Here is a 16,276-nt window from a genome sequence, read left to right as displayed (position 1 = left end):
TCTTATTAAGTATGATCATTTCAAAGTGCACCACCGAGCCGCAGAATTTGCTTCACAAGGTTTTATTCAAATGCAGGGGGCAAGGTTGTAAATAAAAGAAACTGAATAAATGCAAATGGTAGGACTAAAGGCAAAAAGGTTTCCTGTGAACAGTGTGTCTACACGCTAGTGTGTAAAAACAACTGCAGCACTTAATCCAGCCCATTGTAGTAAGCAGCCAATCTGAACTCATTATTGTCTAATCCCCTTTCTTGTGTTTGTACTAATATTGCACTTCTTAAGTGACCGAGTGGCTAATTCAGGCTGAGGGCCATGTTCAGTCAACCTGTGCAGACAACAGGTCCACACACATAAGGAATTGGTCAGATGCGAATACATCACAAAACAATTTCAATGGAAATACTTTGGATAAAACAGGATGTGAATAAAGCCATGAAATGCAGTGTAAAATCACATTTAAGTTAAGGTTAGGGTTATTTATAGGTAAAAGTCAGTGTAAAACGCACAACTGCGTGTTTATAAGGTCAGTCGGGTGATAAGTGGCTTATAATACAAGGCAAAGTTCTGGGTTAGGTTCATGTTAAGTGCCGGGTCAAGGTTCGATCTCTGTCCTGTGCTACATGACGAGGTAACCATGAAAAAACAGCTGTCCGAGGTCAGGGAAACAACAAACTCTCTTTAGCGCTGAGCCGCCTTCCAGTTGTGCCAGGCAACATGCCTCCATACCTGTACCTTCTACATTAGTGTCTCCCCTATGACTTAAATGTGAGGGTGAAAAAAAGCGCAAATCTTTGCATCATCGGAGTGTAGGACATTACATGCGGAGGCTGAATTCCCCCCTTTTTACTTCATGATTACATGTGTAGTTGTGTGAATTTATGTGTTGCTAAATATGTCGCTGGTCCGTTTGTGCTGCGCTTTTGATCACACTTGTTTAGGTCCATATCGGTGATCAGTAATAAACCTTTGACTAGTACAGATATAGTGTTTAACCAGTGATGAACAACGTTACTGTACATAAAGTGATCTGTAATATTCGAAAAGTGCTGAGGACAAAACGTCTCTACACATGTCGGCCGTCGGCTTAGTCTGTGTGTTGTATGATCATGATTTCACTTCCGGCTCTGTGAACGGTAGATTGTCAACAGTGTGGTCCTGCCCACCAAGCACAGACAACTGTAAAGATGCAATGGAGAAGAGGAGAGGATGAATAAGACGGCGGAAGAAACCGCATCAATCATGACCGCCTGCTCCTCGGCCCACGGCGGCTCCCTGCGGCGCCGAGAGAATCCAACCTCCCACACACCATCCATCATTCAAACAAGCGTGACTGCGCTCACAGCTCTGCTGTAACTATCCCACATACAAAGTTCGGGAATCACTGACTAAGTCTGCCCACACTTCACTAAGACTGCTGACACGAGCCACGGCCGCCGCCTTGAACAGCTCTGAACAGCTCTGAACAGCAGATAACCCTTCCTCTAATGGCTGCGGCTCCAGGTGACCAGCTTGTAGACCAGAGATGCTGTCAGATGTGGCACTAAAGGAGAAACTTATTCAAAGTGCATCGCCCGGCCCTGGCCTTATGCTGCTACCCAACAGATGGGCCGATACATATTCCCTCACCCAGAGAGGAGAGGAGGTGAGAGTTGGACGGCGGAGGAGGCTGGAGGACGACGAGGGCGGGGGAAGGGCTCGGGTCCAGTGTGACAAACCAAAGGATTTAGTGCGTTCATGTAGTGTCAGATTAGACGAGCAGTGGTCCTCACTGATGCCGGGACGAGCACGTGTGACAGGACAAAGCCAGCTTGTGGCACAGTGTGGCTCAGGCATAGTATGTAGGCTGAATCTAAACTGGAGACAGCTGGTGTTTGATTGTGTAATGATTTACAGTCTAGACAGTGAATCCAGTGAGCCCAGTTCAAATATCTGGGTAATCTAGTGCTCCCCCATGACTGAGAGCTGCCAACCACTAAAAAAACACATATGCCTGACATTGTATTTCTTGTTTCTGATGTTTTTGAATGGATGAATTGGAAAATCGCACACTTCTTCTATGAGGTTTTCAGTTTCATAAATACAGTAATTATCAGTGCAGTGTGTTGGTGTGTGATGTGTATCGTGTGGTTTCAGAATGCGAACACAAGCAGCCAGTGACGAGCTCTTCTCTACAGTACAACTGATAAATATAACATGGCATTATTAGTCCGGCGACACAGTGTAAATGATGGAAACACAAAGGTTTCGTCATGATAGTGAACATAGTGTGAAAAACACACAAACACGTTGACCTTTGGAGTGTTTAGTGAGTTGGTGATACACAGGACTGTGCTGTGTGTGCTTGAGTTTGAGCAAGGAGCCACATGTGTGTGTGTGTGTGTGTTTACAGTACAACACTCTAAGATGCAATACATTGGAGTGTGAGAGCTCTAGCTTTCCCATTCGGGAGCAGCCAGCCCATCGTCATCCGAGTCTGACTCCGGGGAGGCCTCCTTGATGCGGCGCAGGGCCTCGTGGATGCTCCGGGTCAGGGGGTCGGTAGATGCTGGGAACTCCCCCTGGTCCTTCCTCTCCGTATGGGGGACGCGCCTCAGTTTGACCCCCTTGCGAATCTGCGCCAGAATGCTGTTGGGGTCGTCGTCACCCTTGGGACGAGTCAGGGAGCGTTGGTCGATCTTCCTCAGGTGGAAGCTGCCTCTCTTCAGGGAGGCCAGCACCTCGTCCATGGGTGAGCTGCCTGTATGCGGGGACAGAAAGCGGGCCTGTGACTGGCTACTGTCATTCAACCAAGCCCAGAGAAATAGAGCCTGTAATAAAATGTACCTCTTCTGCTGTGGGTGTCAAACTCCGGAGTCTTCCTCAGCTTTTTGCGGGCGCTCACCAGTTGACTGCTGTCAAAGAAGCGAGGGATGAACGGGCCGATTGGTGAGAGAGAGAGGTCCTCCGCTACATCTTTTCCCTCAGCCTTTTGCCCAAACCGGCGTGGGCTCCCAGAGGGCGACAAATCTTCCTTTGTCGGCGGTGGAGGCGGGGGAGGCGGTGGAGGAGGAGGTGAGACGGGGGATGCCAGCAGCGAGGACAGAGAGCAGGGAGAGCAGGAGGAGTCCGCAGGACTGGGAACAGGCAGCAAGGGCAGGGAGGCGGTCAGACCCGCGACGGGCTGCGTGGTCAGGGTGGTGCTGGGGTCCGTCTGCACGCTGGTGCTGAGGCACAGCGGCTGGCCCTGCGTCCGCACACAGACAGAGTCCATGCGCTCCTCCCTGCCCTGGTCCCTCCGCCGGCTGTGGGCCACGCGGAGCCGAGTGGACTTCAGGATCACCTGGCCCGGGTACCGCTACGGCAGAACACAGTGATGGCAAGCAGCCAGTCATTCAGGAAAATAAAATGTTCACGCAGTGACCGCGACGATGCACCTACTTGTTTGAAGGTGCGGAGCCTGTCCAGCGTTTTCTGCCGCTCCTGACTCACTCTGCTGCTCCTCCTCTTCTCGTCTTCCTCCTCGACAATTTTAAGCTGGTACATTTAGGGAGGACGTGTTACTGAAAACGCTTCGTACTGTAGGTGGCCGGTCAACGCTAAAAGCACCTATGTACCTGTAAGACCTGGTAGGACACAGCATCTTTATGGAGGCTTGGACGCTTCTGCTGTTTCAGATGGTGGTTTGATACACAGATCTCCTGCAGAGAAGTAGGAGAACAATTTAACACAGAATTATGCATAAAAAACACACACGGAAACAAAACATTGTGTCAATGCCTTGTTCCTTACTTAAACATATGTGTATATCAGTAATTCACTTGCTGAAGCAAAATCCAATTTTATCCCGTGATTTATGAACAGTCTAATCCACAGCAAACACAGCATCCAAAGCACCTTATGTGAGCGAATGCTGGTCTTTAAAAAATGCTAAACAGACTCAGGAATACAGTTGAGGAGTCAAAACCGAAGCGCGAGCCGGGGATACGCACCCTTTTGTTCCTCAGGTAGGAGCGCTTGGCAGTGATGCGCCCCCTCCGAGCCTCCAGCTGTCGAGCACTGACCTGGAGTCTGCGCAGCTCTTCCCTCTCTGCAGTATTATCCTCCTTTATATCATCTGCGCTTTCAAAGGTGTCATAGTACACCACCTCATCCTGACAGTCTGAAACCACATGTAGATGAGCACGCAGTGGATTAGATGGAGCCTTATAGACACTACACACCGGTGTCCACACCAGCATCTCAGAGGCTTATAAGCAAAGCGAGGTCCTACCCGTCATCTGTCTGCGAACGCTGTCGAGCTGAGCAGTGAGAAGCAGCTCTTCACACTGGAGTATCTCAGCCTGGATGTCATAGAGTTGCAGCTGGAGCTCATAGTACTGTGTCTCCAGGTGGTCTAGGAGGGCCATAGCATCCTCGCTGCTACACAGACACTGCATCTGAGGGCAAGAGCAGAGTCACCAGAGTGTGCGTTTACGTCGTCGCGTGTGGCTTTCCGGCGTTGGCGCTGACTGCTACTAACGCACCTCCTCTCGAAGTGTGTGCTTCCTCTGCTCCAGGCAGATCTCTCTGGCTCTTTGGAGCTGCAGGGTTTCCTTGGCGACGGAGTAGCGAAGTCGCTCCATGCGCCCCACCGCCACGGTCCATGAGGACCTACCGAACTTACGCTGGTCCACTCTCATGCGCTCGTACACGCCTGGACACACAAAGCAGCAAACACACAGTGCAGTTGGCTGAGTCACACTTGCATGTAGTTGAATGTGATGTTTGCTCACATGAGAGTGAGTCACAAATACAGGGAGGATGTTCATTTGCTTCAGTGAGTGGGCATTCCTGTCTCCTAATGTGATGAGGGAGACATCTACTGGCCACATTTAGACATTACACCATTCTTTCCTTTCCATTGTGCAATGCTAGCTACTAACTTATTTAATTTGTGATCTAATAAGTGTCAGATAATAAATAGAGCAATCAGTGCTGGAGGAAACTGGAATAAGCAGGGGCACAGAGTGGAGCTGCTGGCAGAGGTGGTTGATCGATGGGCTGTCCTCGTTACGTCCTGTCCCCATCAAAGCATGCCTGTCTGCACTGTCTCATTAATACTAAATCACATCAGCCCCAGCCTCCAGAACCACACACAGGTCAATAGTGGGCCAACACTGACGCCACATTTGTGTAGTGTGTGTGATTATTCACATACTGCTTCCTTGACTTGGCAGGGAAAAATGACATACTGTACCTTTCTGAGCTTTGGCAGTGATCTCAAAGTATTTGACAGTAAACTCCTGGATGTTGAGAACCGCCTCCTGGGCTTTCTTCTGCCAGTCAGAGTCCTCTTTTTTTAGAGATTCAATGCGCCTTGGGCCCAAGTAGTCATTCTCTATGGAAATCTGGAGAGAGAGGATGAACATGTTTGTGAGACTTGTGTCTTTGCACTTTCTTTCCTCCTCCAGTATTATTGATGTCTGGAGAATATGGCTGAGCTAAAGCAAGGCCCAAAATTTACTATGGACATTCTTACTCACAGATATGTGTGATAACTACGACCTTGGTAACGATTAAATCATGAACATGGGAACCTGGAATCGGAGCCTTCTTCCTGTGAGGTAACAGTTCTAACCACCACTCCATTGAAAAACAACTAGTTAATAATACCTTGTTGATCAACTTTGACAAGTGCACTTTTTTATTTTATTTTATAGAACTGCTGGCTCTGCAACAAGTGATAGGTGTGATTAAACGTTCATATCAAGACCTACAAATGATCTACAAATAAAGTAACACGAGGTGTTACTAAACTACTTAAACACTGAAGCCCCTGTTTCACACCATCTACTTACAAATGTAAAATTAATAATTTATGATGGTAAACAGTAGCTAACCGTATTCACACTCTCTATGACTGTTTATTTTTCACCACTTCATGCATTCATTTTGAAGCAGCTTCTTTGATAAAACATCAACAAAAACAAAATATTCAACAATTAATCACACCACACAAGGAACAGAAGCATTAATAATTGTTATGTAGCAGCAGATGGTAGTCGCTGTGTCAAACTGTGAGGTTCTGTGGTGGCACTCTGGAATCCAGAGATCTGAGCTCGATCTGAGTAGAAGCTGTGTTCTCACATGCTAGTTTGTTCTGTAAAAACATCCTTAACACAGCAAGAGAGTAAAGATAAGGAAAAAAAACTTGTTAAAAGGTATTTTTAACAAGCAATAAACAAGTTGAAGAAGCTGTTAACGTGCCGATAACGTGTCGAACGAAGGAAGTTCGAACAAATATGCTCATTTATTGTTTTGTCATAATGGATAACAAATGACATAGAAAAATAAATAACAAAACGAAGCAGTAAAAACAGATAAAGAAGAACGGCAAAAAACACGATGAACCAGTACGACATGCAGCTCCACGTAGACTCGCAGGAAACAGAGCTTAATCCACGCCCTCGTCCTGCGCAACCACGCGGTTCCATGGTGTAATGGTTAGCACTCTGGACTCTGAATCCAGCGATCCGAGTTCAAATCTCGGTGGGACCTGACTTTTTCAAACCATAGCAAAGGATTCCCAGAGAACAGCGAGATTTGGCCAAGCAACCGTTAACGTAGAAAACGTACGGTGGTTAATATTAGACGTCGCTAAAGTAATAATTACTCAATTAGTATTATTTATTTCACATTGAGATTCAGTTAAGGTAAACTTAATAGATACCAGGGAAATTGCTTTGCCCAATCTTAATTGCTCTTACAGATAAAAAGGAAAACTACAGGAAAGAACAAACAACAAAAGGACATTATACCAGTTTATACAGGAGTACTATCTGAACAGATCAGTTATATGTGTAGAACTACAAATGTGTATATACGTATACACATGTACACACATATACCCACATAAAAACAAAAAAAATGCATGTCCTGCAATTTCTCTACCAGCAGCGTAGGGTGGACTGTATTAAATGAACATAAAGAACATGATCCTCACTATGGCACCAGGTTTGTCCAGGTGGTTGTAGGTGCAATGAAGCAGATGCATATTGGCGTCATCCTCTCCTAGATGGGGTTGATCTGCAAACTGGAGGGGGTCGACTGAAGGTTTGACCAGAGAACGGAGGGAGTCCATGATCAGCCTCTCAAAAGCCTTCATGAGGTGTGAGGGCAGAGCCATGGGTCTGTAGTCATTGAGGACTCTGGGACATAGACATAGTCCCCTCAATAAACCGACTGCTGGACTTGTAGTCAGTGATGGCCCTCAAACCTCTACTTTCTACTTCCCCTCCCTGGTCATGACTGACGCTCTCTGCACGCTCTGGACACTGCTAACTGTCTCCCTCTCCCCCGAACCTGAAGGCTTTTTTATTTTCATTCAGCTTTGCTGGCTTTGATGTCACAAGTGACCCATGACTTGTTGTTGGGAAAGGTTATATCAGGTACACACAGATATTAATATATTAAAAGATTATATTAATAGAATCTGTGATGCAGGCTGTCAGTCCATCAATGTCCTCCCCATGCGGTTCACAGAGAGCCTCCCAGTCAGTGACATCAAAGCAGCTCTGCAGAGCAACGCAGTCCTCATCTGCCCACCTTTTAACACTTTTAATAGTGGCAGGCTGCCCTTAAACCAGAGGTGTGTGTGTTGCAGCAGAATAACCAAATTGTGATCTGACTTTCCCAGGGGGGGGGGGGGGGTGATGAAGAAGGCGTCAGGATGTCTGGTCTGCATGTTGGAGGTGACCGTATGACGTAACATGAACCAGTAGCGTTTTGAAAAGTCTTGACTCGATGTCAAGGCTGCAAATCCGCTCTTTGATTATTACATGTCCAGGAGCGCACCATTTGTTGTTAATAAAAACGCCCCCCCCCCCTCGCTTCTCTCCAGTCATCTCCTGTCCCGCTGCAAATAATGCCCTGCTGACACTGTCGCCATTGTCAGATAACAAAGTATGTGAACGTAAGAGAACATTTACCGAACCTCACTGAAGGTGAAGCGCTCGTTAATTCTCATATAACTTTACATCTTTTGTTTTCTTCTGATGCCACTGAAGCATCTTGTACCTGGCTGTTCTATAAGACCAACATGAATTATTCATGGCTCTGAGACTACAGGGAACAATAGCTCCATAGGGCTCCACTCCAGCTCGCAGCATGTCACTGAAACCCTACAGCCCACAAGTGTCTCTGATACTTAGGCAGACCAAATATTAATCAACTGAAAAGCCATGCAAATATTTTTGGATGAATGTTATGGTGGTGATGTGATAGTCTTTTGCAATTATATGTTTTACATCTCACCCCCTCTGACTGATTTACTAGTCTGGGATCTTTTTCCAATCATACTAAAGAATTCAGTCTATGTACCACATGACAGTCAAACCCACATAAACATGCTGATGCACAAAGAAGAAACCTATTTCATGTGAACATCCACTGTGCTGTGTCTGCAGAGAAATAAAAAAATTATATCACTGAATTTAACCCATTACTACAATAGTTTGTTTCTAAAATATGCATCTCATGGAGCCTGGAAAAGAAACCACAGGGTGACGTCTAAAACAAGAGGATGAAAGACTAAAAACAAGTCAAAAAGTCTCTCACGACTGAACTCCAGTAATCACCTTTTCATCTGGGCTTGCGTGTCTGCTCTGTACTTCCTGCTGGAGCACACTGGCCCAAAACGTTAGGGAGACTTAATAAAATGCCAATGAGGTCATGGAAAATTACTGGGTCACTATTATGTCCAGAAGAATCAATTTTTATGAGACATTTAACTTGTTACCTTGATCTGCTGTCTGCGGAGCATTGCCAGTTCCCTCATGTCTCTGAAGGGCTGCAGCAGGTACTGGTACAGCTGTGTGGAGGCCTCCAGCAGGCCCATATAGGCTTGATCTTCTTCTTCATAGAGCTCAAGCAGCTCCACCATGCTGTCCACGGCCTTGTGCTTCTCCAGCAACTGTAGCGCACCCACACAGAACAGGTTTGCTTTATTATCATCAACATCCAAGTAACATTGTACTGCAGCAGAACAGATAGATATAATTAAATATGTATGTATGTATGTATGTATGTATGTATGTATGTATGTATGTATGTATGTATGTATGTATGTATGTATGTGTGTGTGTGTATGTATATATATATATATATCTCTATCTCTCTCTATCTATCTATCTATATATATATATACTCTATATCTCTCTACATACACACACTGAGTAGGAATCTGCCTATTATTGTGAGTCTTTAAGGATGCTTTGTGTGACTGTAAATAATCTGGAGTATATCAGAGTATCAGAGTGCACTCTCTCAGCACACAGACCATGGCTGAGCGAGCAGAGTCCTTTCTGCTGCTGGGAATAGGATCAATGCACACACATTTCTGCAAGACTGAACAATCCTGTGGGCTACCAGCAAGCACTGAAATAGCCATTAACGCATCCCTCAAATGGAGTGGGAGGATCAATAGGTGTGTGTGTGTGTGTGTGTGTGTGTGTGTGTGTGTGTGTGTGTGTGTGTGTGTGTGTGTGTGTGTGTGTGTGTGTGCGTGCGTGCGTGAGTGAGAGAGTGAGTGAGTGAGTGAGAGAGAGAGAGAGAGAGAGAGAGAGAGAGAGAGAGAGAGAGAGAGAGAGAGAGAGAGAGAGAGAGAGAGAGAGAGAGAGAGAGAGATCCCATGACACAACACAACTTTATCTGTATTTGAATCAAGCTGAATATGATGAATAGCTCTATATTCATCCTCAGACTGAATCAGCCTTAAAGCAAAGTGGAAATCACACACCCTGACTAAAATGTACTGAAACCAGCTCCGGCTGCTTGGTGCACATTCTGCCGGACTCATCACTTTGCTGTCTCCCTGAGGAAGGCAAGACTTCCTGTGTCTGCTTTTCTGTCCATTTAGTTCTGAGTGTGTGTGTTTCTGGGTGAATGAAGAAGTGGGTGTGGGACTGACTAGCTGCAACTACGAATCATAGATGATTTGTCTATGCAACTCATGGACTCATTTCACTGCCAAAAAAAGCAGAGCAGAGAGGAAACGCCTTGGCAAGGAAACCATATTCAATCTTCCTTACTTTTGACACTGACCATTCAAACACACAATTTACCATACAGTGACCTTGAGAGTACTTAGAGTACTGCCAGTGTGGTTTTATTTGTTATATTTCCTACAAATATGAAGATAAAACATAGATGTTAAACCTACCCATCAAATAATAAATATTCAGATCATATCGCAGAGAAATTACTAAACAGACATTTTTAGTCAAGGCTACAAGTGTCTGGAAGATCATCCTTAAACACATCAATGATCTGCCATCTGCTATGATGGAGAGCAGATAATAAAGGGAAACTCCTCCATTAACGCACTCTCTCTTTTTCCCTCTCACCTGCCCGGGGGGACTTTTAGCACTGTTTGGCTCCATGATTCAAGGATGCATTAATCCAAAGCCACTGTTTACATCAAGAGCAGTTAATCAATCACTCTGTGCTGCCGGTGTGTAAGAGGAGGCTGCCTGGAACAAGTGTTTGGACCACGTCTTACTGTCAAATGACCAGTGCACATGAAACAGAACAAGGTTTGTTACTTACATTGCTGCTAGAGGTTGGCGATATTACATGAATAAAGATGTGATACATTCTGAATATTTGTTAATGTTGAATAAAGCATTTAAACCATTCATTTGACCCATGCAGAGGAAATATTGGGGGACCACAGAGAATTTACTCTACTGATAAATGTCTCTACAAAATGTACTACTGACTGCAGATTGAGTCGTAATAATATAGATATATAGATTAAAATAGTTGCTTTATTCTAAACAATGACTCAGGGCTGACAATGAGTTGAGTCATAACAACCTGGGAGGATCAAGGCTGTCACAGAAGATGAATTTGCACATTACATCAACAGGTTACTGAAAGGAAGTAAAGGCTGGCGTCAGCGTCACAGTTCTACACAAACCCTTCTGTAAATAGAGCCCAGTGTTTCATTTGTGTGACTCACAAGAGGCCTGCGTGCAATCAGGCTGAGTTTGTGTATATCTGTAAAAATCAGATTACCGACTGGTGTGGACTCGCTCGTGAATGTGACTTACAGAAGACGCAGTGCAGACAGTCTTAGGCGATAACGTCATGCAGACGCTGTCAGGGACTCGCACTAACTCTCACCTCTTGCATGTGTTTGGTTGCCCGGTTGAGCGCCTCCTCGTACCCGGAGCGCCTCAGCTCGCTCAGACTCTCGTAGTACTCATCCGGGTCGTCGTTTTCCGTGAACAGAACCTGCGAGAGGATTTTCCACCCACAGGTATCGAGCGCGTGGCCCAGGTACACCTGTAAACGGTAGCACAGCTCGTCCATTTCGGTTTGGGACACTTCAGCCGGCCCGAAAAGCACCGTCCATATTCCGGCTGGCTCCTCTGGGAATGCGGGCAGGCAGGGCTCCAGGTCCGAGTTGACCGAGCACAGCTGCTGGTGGATTGCCCTCAGGTCGTGGAAGGAGAAGAGTCCGGCCCAGTTGCAGTCCTCACTGCTCAGCCTGTCCTGCTCCTTCAGGTCCAAACTGTCCAGGGAGGGGGACAGCTCATCTCCTAACGAACCGAACCCCTCGGTGTCAGCACTGAGGGGAGATGATTTCACAGTCTGGATTTTGACAGGACTTAGTTTTGATGCTGTGGCGGACTTAGCCGCAACCTCCGCGGCTCCTTTGCCAAGTCTCGTGGATACTTTATCCCTAAGAGGACTTTCGGGCCATTTTGTCCGGTCCACATCCTGGCCAGTCGCCTCCGCCAGAGGATCCCTCCCGAACATTCTCCTCTGCACCGTCCTGTTATGACACGTAATCGCAAATTTACCCTCCACCTCGTTCCAGGCGACGATGAAGACGAATTTGTGTTTCTCCTTCTCCTCAAACGCATTGGGGCGAACGGCAACCCAGCCCGACTCCAAATTATCCTCCATTGTGAAGGACATCTCTGCGATTATCGCACAGGGCGCTCGACAACAAAACAAAACGTGCGCAGTAACGGCGTTCAGAGCGCGTCGTCTCTGCGAGGATGTTCCGCCCGCGGGGTTGACTCTGTCCTCCTTCGCTCAGGCGGATGAATGTGGAACAGCGCACTGTCATTTCCCATCACCGGCCCCCCTGCGTCGAGCTCGGACGTTTCTCTGTGTATGTCAGCCTCCTGCAGCGTTAGCTTTAGCCCAACGGCACATCACGGTGCGGTGTGCTGGACGGGTCCAACGGCCGAACCGCCCGTCAGCTGTGGTCCGTTATTCTCTCTCGCCGTCATAAAGTAGCAGCAGGATCCAAAACTGCGAGCTACGCAATACAAACGCAGCACCGAGGTCAGAAATAGTCTGCGCCCATCAACTCCGTTTCCAGAAAGGTTAGCATCGCGTCCAAACTCGTAACGTTACCATGTTTTCCCCGTCGTGTGCCCAACAACATCACACAATCAAAAATAATAATGCTGCCTTCACGTGCTGCGAGAAACCGTTGGAATTAAAAATACCGTTTGGGCTACATGAAAAAAAATGCTAAGGTATTATAAAACCAGTAATTGTTTTTGAAACTAAAAATTTTGTTCAATACAAGAAGGTACATACAAATATACAAATATTTTATCAAGGAGATAAAATATGCATTGTTAGACGTTCTATCAGCCAAGATGCAATCTTGCGAAAGAGGTCCTAAAGCAACTGACAGCATTTGAACGCATCATTAGAATAGAATCGGGTGTACGTCAGCGCAACAGCAATAAAAACAAACATTTTAACTCCATTATAAATTAGATGTAGACGTGAAAGTCAAGTGCGTTTTTCTTCCTGTTTTAAAACTGTTCATTGTTCAGTTATATACCGCTCATCTTAATAGTTTCATATTAAAACAAAAGATGCCCAGGCCATCTGGTGGACATGCTAAATGGTCACAGCCTTGAGCTAGGAAAGTGTTTCACTAGTGCTTCATATAGGTCATTGAAGAAATGTTGATTATTGTACTATTATTATTTACTCCACCGTAAATAATAACCCAGTGATTCTGGAGCCCACGACCCCATAGTCGTCCTCAGCAGTGTGTGGTTCCATGGTGTAATGGTTAGCACTCTGGACTTTGAATCCAGCGATCCGAGTTCAAATCTCGGTGGAACCTCGTCGCTTTTGAGTGAGCGGTCTAAATGACAAGCTGTCGTTATGGAAACCGTAATAAACAATAGACAAGGAGAAACCAACGAAGAAAGCATCTCTCTCTGGTCGTTTTGTCTCTAAAAGCGTCTTAAATGATATTCTGATTAGACAGGTGTGAGCCGGTTTAAAAACTAAACATATTAACTAAACATATTAATAAATAAATAAACAAATAAATATATGCAGATGGAAACGTTTATGAGTGGTCGATGTTGGTCTAAATAAATACATCCCCAAAAACCTGGTTTCACGTCGCGTATGGATACACTGGCAGAGAAGCGCGGGGCTGAGACAGCTAGTTGGTTCCATGGTGTAATGGTTAGCACTCTGGACTCTGAATCCAGCGATCCGAGTTCAAATCTCGGTGGGACCTTATCTTTAGGGAAAACTTTAGGGTTTTTCTTTGACAGGTGCAGAGGTATGGCGCACCCGAAAACAAAGCTGAAGTCCTCAGTACATGAGAGATAATGTCGCTAGATAATAAGACAATACACTAGTGGCGATTCTCACTAATAGTGAAGTTGTCTGGAAGTTGAGTCATGTCAAGATTCATGACTCAACTTTCAGACTCTAAACAAGGAAGTCAAACGTTTAACATATAATTTTATTCCACTAGTCAAAGTCACTAACACACTATTACAGTCAAGAAATAGGATAATCTTGGGCCGGATCATACAATTACTATTCTGGTCTCTGAACGGGTCAATGCGCTAGTCTAATACTCCCCCTAAACTGCAGGGGCGCTGCAGCGTTGTCTAGGTTTAAATATGTCCTTATGTCGTCACTTCCTGGCGGGGTTTATAGAGCGTTGTCAACAATGAGACAAGGGTTAAAAACAAGTGACATGGACCTGTTATTGATGTAACCAGCAGCTTTAGTTGGGGGCAAAAATAACGTGATCTTCGACCGACTTGTTTGCAGTGCAAGTTTGTAAGTTACCTTTATTTAAATTTTTACTAACCGACAACATTAAAGTGTGGTCAAATGAACCTTTCCGTCGTGCGGAATTCATCCAACAGTAAACTGAGAAGGGACGTGAAACTCTAGCGAACATGGGAAAATATATGAGATCTACTCCTGAATGGAACCTACTGTAAATACAATATTTAACATACGATAGAATTCGCTGAATATGTTTGTAAATATTCACAAATCAAATATATATTATAATATCATAAAAACGCAATTGGCCTATATAATAAATAAAACCTGTCCCTCAAATTAGTAGATCACCATTCCTTCACAGTACCACTTCATGACAGTACTTCATGGATTAGTACCAAATATCAACCCATATTACTGCATCATTTGGGAATCTTTCATTCCCAAAGTATCCTACTGTACAGTTCAAAAGCTAATACTCCAACGTTCACCCAGTTAGTGTTGCCATCTAAAGTGTAATAACTTCTTACATCTACTTACTGTTTGTAGTGGGTTTACTTGTCCTTCCAGGCATCTTCCCTGTTGTGGGATGGACTCATCTGAGCAAATCGGTAATCTCAACTCCAACATGGAGGCTGTGGCACTAAATGATAATGCTGCTGTTCCTGATGACTCCAGCAGACAGAGGAATACTTCACCTGCAGACATCCTGAGGTTCTCCATTCACATCCGCATTAGCATTCACAACTGAGTTTCATGTTACTCGTTTACTCACAATTCATCCAGCAGGTTAGCTCTCGTGAAACCATTAATCATTGCTGAAATGTATTTTCTTTTCAGAATAAAGCAGCAGATGTCCAACCAGTGCTTTGAGATGGCAGTACAGCTTCAAACAGGTATATAACATTGCATTATTTCCAATAACGTGTATTTTCATTAGATGCACAGAGTACTGATTTCAATTTTTATCTAATAGGAACAAGTAAGGGCCCATTCAGTCCATCTGATTCTGAGAGAGATTTGTGAGTGTTTAAAATTGGCTAAATGATGCATTTTTTAACAAAAGATTGTTTGTTATTGATTAATTCATTTATTTCAAATGCTCCAGACCAGACTATGTCAGTGAACTGGAAAGAGTCAAGATGGAGTATTTTAACAGCACACTGGCACTACACAGGTAAAGGCAATGTATATGCTGGAAACATCTTCCCTCTCATTATATACTGTTGATGCTGTATATGATACTGCAATATGTGCCTGCTCTATACCATTGTATATATATATATGTGGAAGCTCATTATCATTTAGATATTTGAATGGTGTCTTGCAGGATGCAGATGTGGCACGCTATAGCAGAAAAGCTGAAGCAGAATGATTCAGAGGCTCAGTAAGTTAACTTATAACATGCAGAAACAAATTAAAAAACTTTTACCTAAAACATTTTAACTGGAATTTTACCTTTTTGTTTAGTGCTTTGAAAGCTGTAAGTGATCGCTGCATGGCTCTTTGTTCGCAGATAAAAGAACTCCAAAAAGTGAGCATCCCCATCTTTCTCTGTGTTTTATCTGTGGATAATTAGTTTTTTATCTAAATCTTACTTGTTTTTTCAACAGGAGTCAAGAGAGCTTCAGGGTGAAATTACAGATCTACAGAAGAACAGACTTGGTATGGCTTATCATGCAAATATTCATAGATATTCTATTCTGTTTATACATGATATTAAACAAAAAATATATATATGCAAATATTTGGCTTGTGTCTAGAGTTGAAACGACTCACACGTGAAAAAATGAAAGAGTTGGAAGAGGTAATGTCCAAAAATCACCCAGACGAACAGAAGTACAAAGCAGTGTTGGAGAAAGGCCAGGCCAACATGGAGAAATATAAAAAGCTGACCATCATGACACAGAACGTCCTGAGGGTAAATCATACCACAACTTACAATATTTAAAATTTATCAGTACCAGGTTTAAAGAAAGATTGGCAGTTCAGGTAGTCAGTGTGTGTGTCTTTTCAGGGCATTATCTTGGCCTGTAAAATAAACTGGCTGGACGATCCAGATCTTCGAGACATTGCCATGACGCTGGAGGAGTTTCCTATTTCTGACTAAAAAAATATATGTGCTCATATTTATGTTTTTGTTTGTAAATACATGTAATATATATATATACACAATAAAATGTTTTTCTGTTTCATACTATAAGTTGTAAAAGCCATACAAGTTACGGTCAGTGGC

General features: G+C 44.4%; 2 protein-coding genes and 3 non-coding genes across 6 annotated transcripts; 4 read left to right on the top strand and 1 right to left on the bottom strand.

Annotated features, from left to right (window-relative positions):
* Positions 1–46: 46 nt before the first annotated feature.
* Positions 47–12,455, bottom strand: LOC114861540 (junction-mediating and -regulatory protein-like). Its single transcript, XM_029160890.3, has 10 exons — positions 11,143–12,455; positions 8,756–8,929; positions 5,216–5,366; positions 4,503–4,672; positions 4,250–4,415; positions 3,969–4,138; positions 3,594–3,677; positions 3,418–3,513; positions 2,824–3,334; positions 47–2,737 (listed from the first exon to the last, which is right to left on the bottom strand). Exons 1-10 carry the CDS (start codon positions 11,941–11,943, stop codon positions 2,430–2,432), a joined length of 2,631 nt encoding a protein of 876 aa, XP_029016723.1. The 5' UTR covers positions 11,944–12,455; the 3' UTR covers positions 47–2,429.
* trnaq-cug (transfer RNA glutamine (anticodon CUG)) lies at positions 6,445–6,516 on the top strand. Its single transcript has one exon. It is a non-coding gene; the product is annotated as a tRNA-Gln (tRNA).
* Positions 12,456–13,051: 596 nt separating the features above from the next.
* On the top strand, positions 13,052–13,123 carry trnaq-uug (transfer RNA glutamine (anticodon UUG)). Its single transcript has one exon. It is a non-coding gene; the product is annotated as a tRNA-Gln (tRNA).
* Positions 13,124–13,459: 336 nt separating this feature from the next.
* Positions 13,460–13,531, top strand: trnaq-cug (transfer RNA glutamine (anticodon CUG)). The gene has a single exon. It is a non-coding gene; the product is annotated as a tRNA-Gln (tRNA).
* A 401-nt stretch (positions 13,532–13,932) lies between these two features.
* Positions 13,933–16,243, top strand: cenph (centromere protein H). 2 transcript variants are annotated; one of them, XM_029163993.3, is made up of 10 exons: positions 13,933–14,088; positions 14,590–14,754; positions 14,881–14,936; positions 15,017–15,062; positions 15,149–15,217; positions 15,371–15,427; positions 15,511–15,574; positions 15,654–15,705; positions 15,804–15,961; positions 16,058–16,243. In XM_029163993.3, the coding sequence occupies exons 2-10, from the start codon at positions 14,630–14,632 to the stop codon at positions 16,148–16,150; spliced, it is 720 nt and encodes a 239-aa protein (XP_029019826.1). In that variant the 5' UTR covers positions 13,933–14,088; positions 14,590–14,629; the 3' UTR covers positions 16,151–16,243. The 2 variants fall into 2 exon arrangements, with proteins under 2 accessions (XP_029019826.1, XP_029019827.1); XM_029163994.3 differs by having other exon boundaries at positions 13,934–14,088; positions 14,611–14,754.
* Positions 16,244–16,276: the final 33 nt, after the last annotated feature.

The sequence above is a fragment of the Betta splendens genome, chromosome 9 (assembly GCF_900634795.4).
Source record: "Betta splendens chromosome 9, fBetSpl5.4, whole genome shotgun sequence".
In the NCBI taxonomy this organism is placed as follows: domain Eukaryota; kingdom Metazoa; phylum Chordata; class Actinopteri; order Anabantiformes; family Osphronemidae; genus Betta; species Betta splendens.
This window is presented reverse-complemented; position numbering and strand designations above follow the sequence as displayed.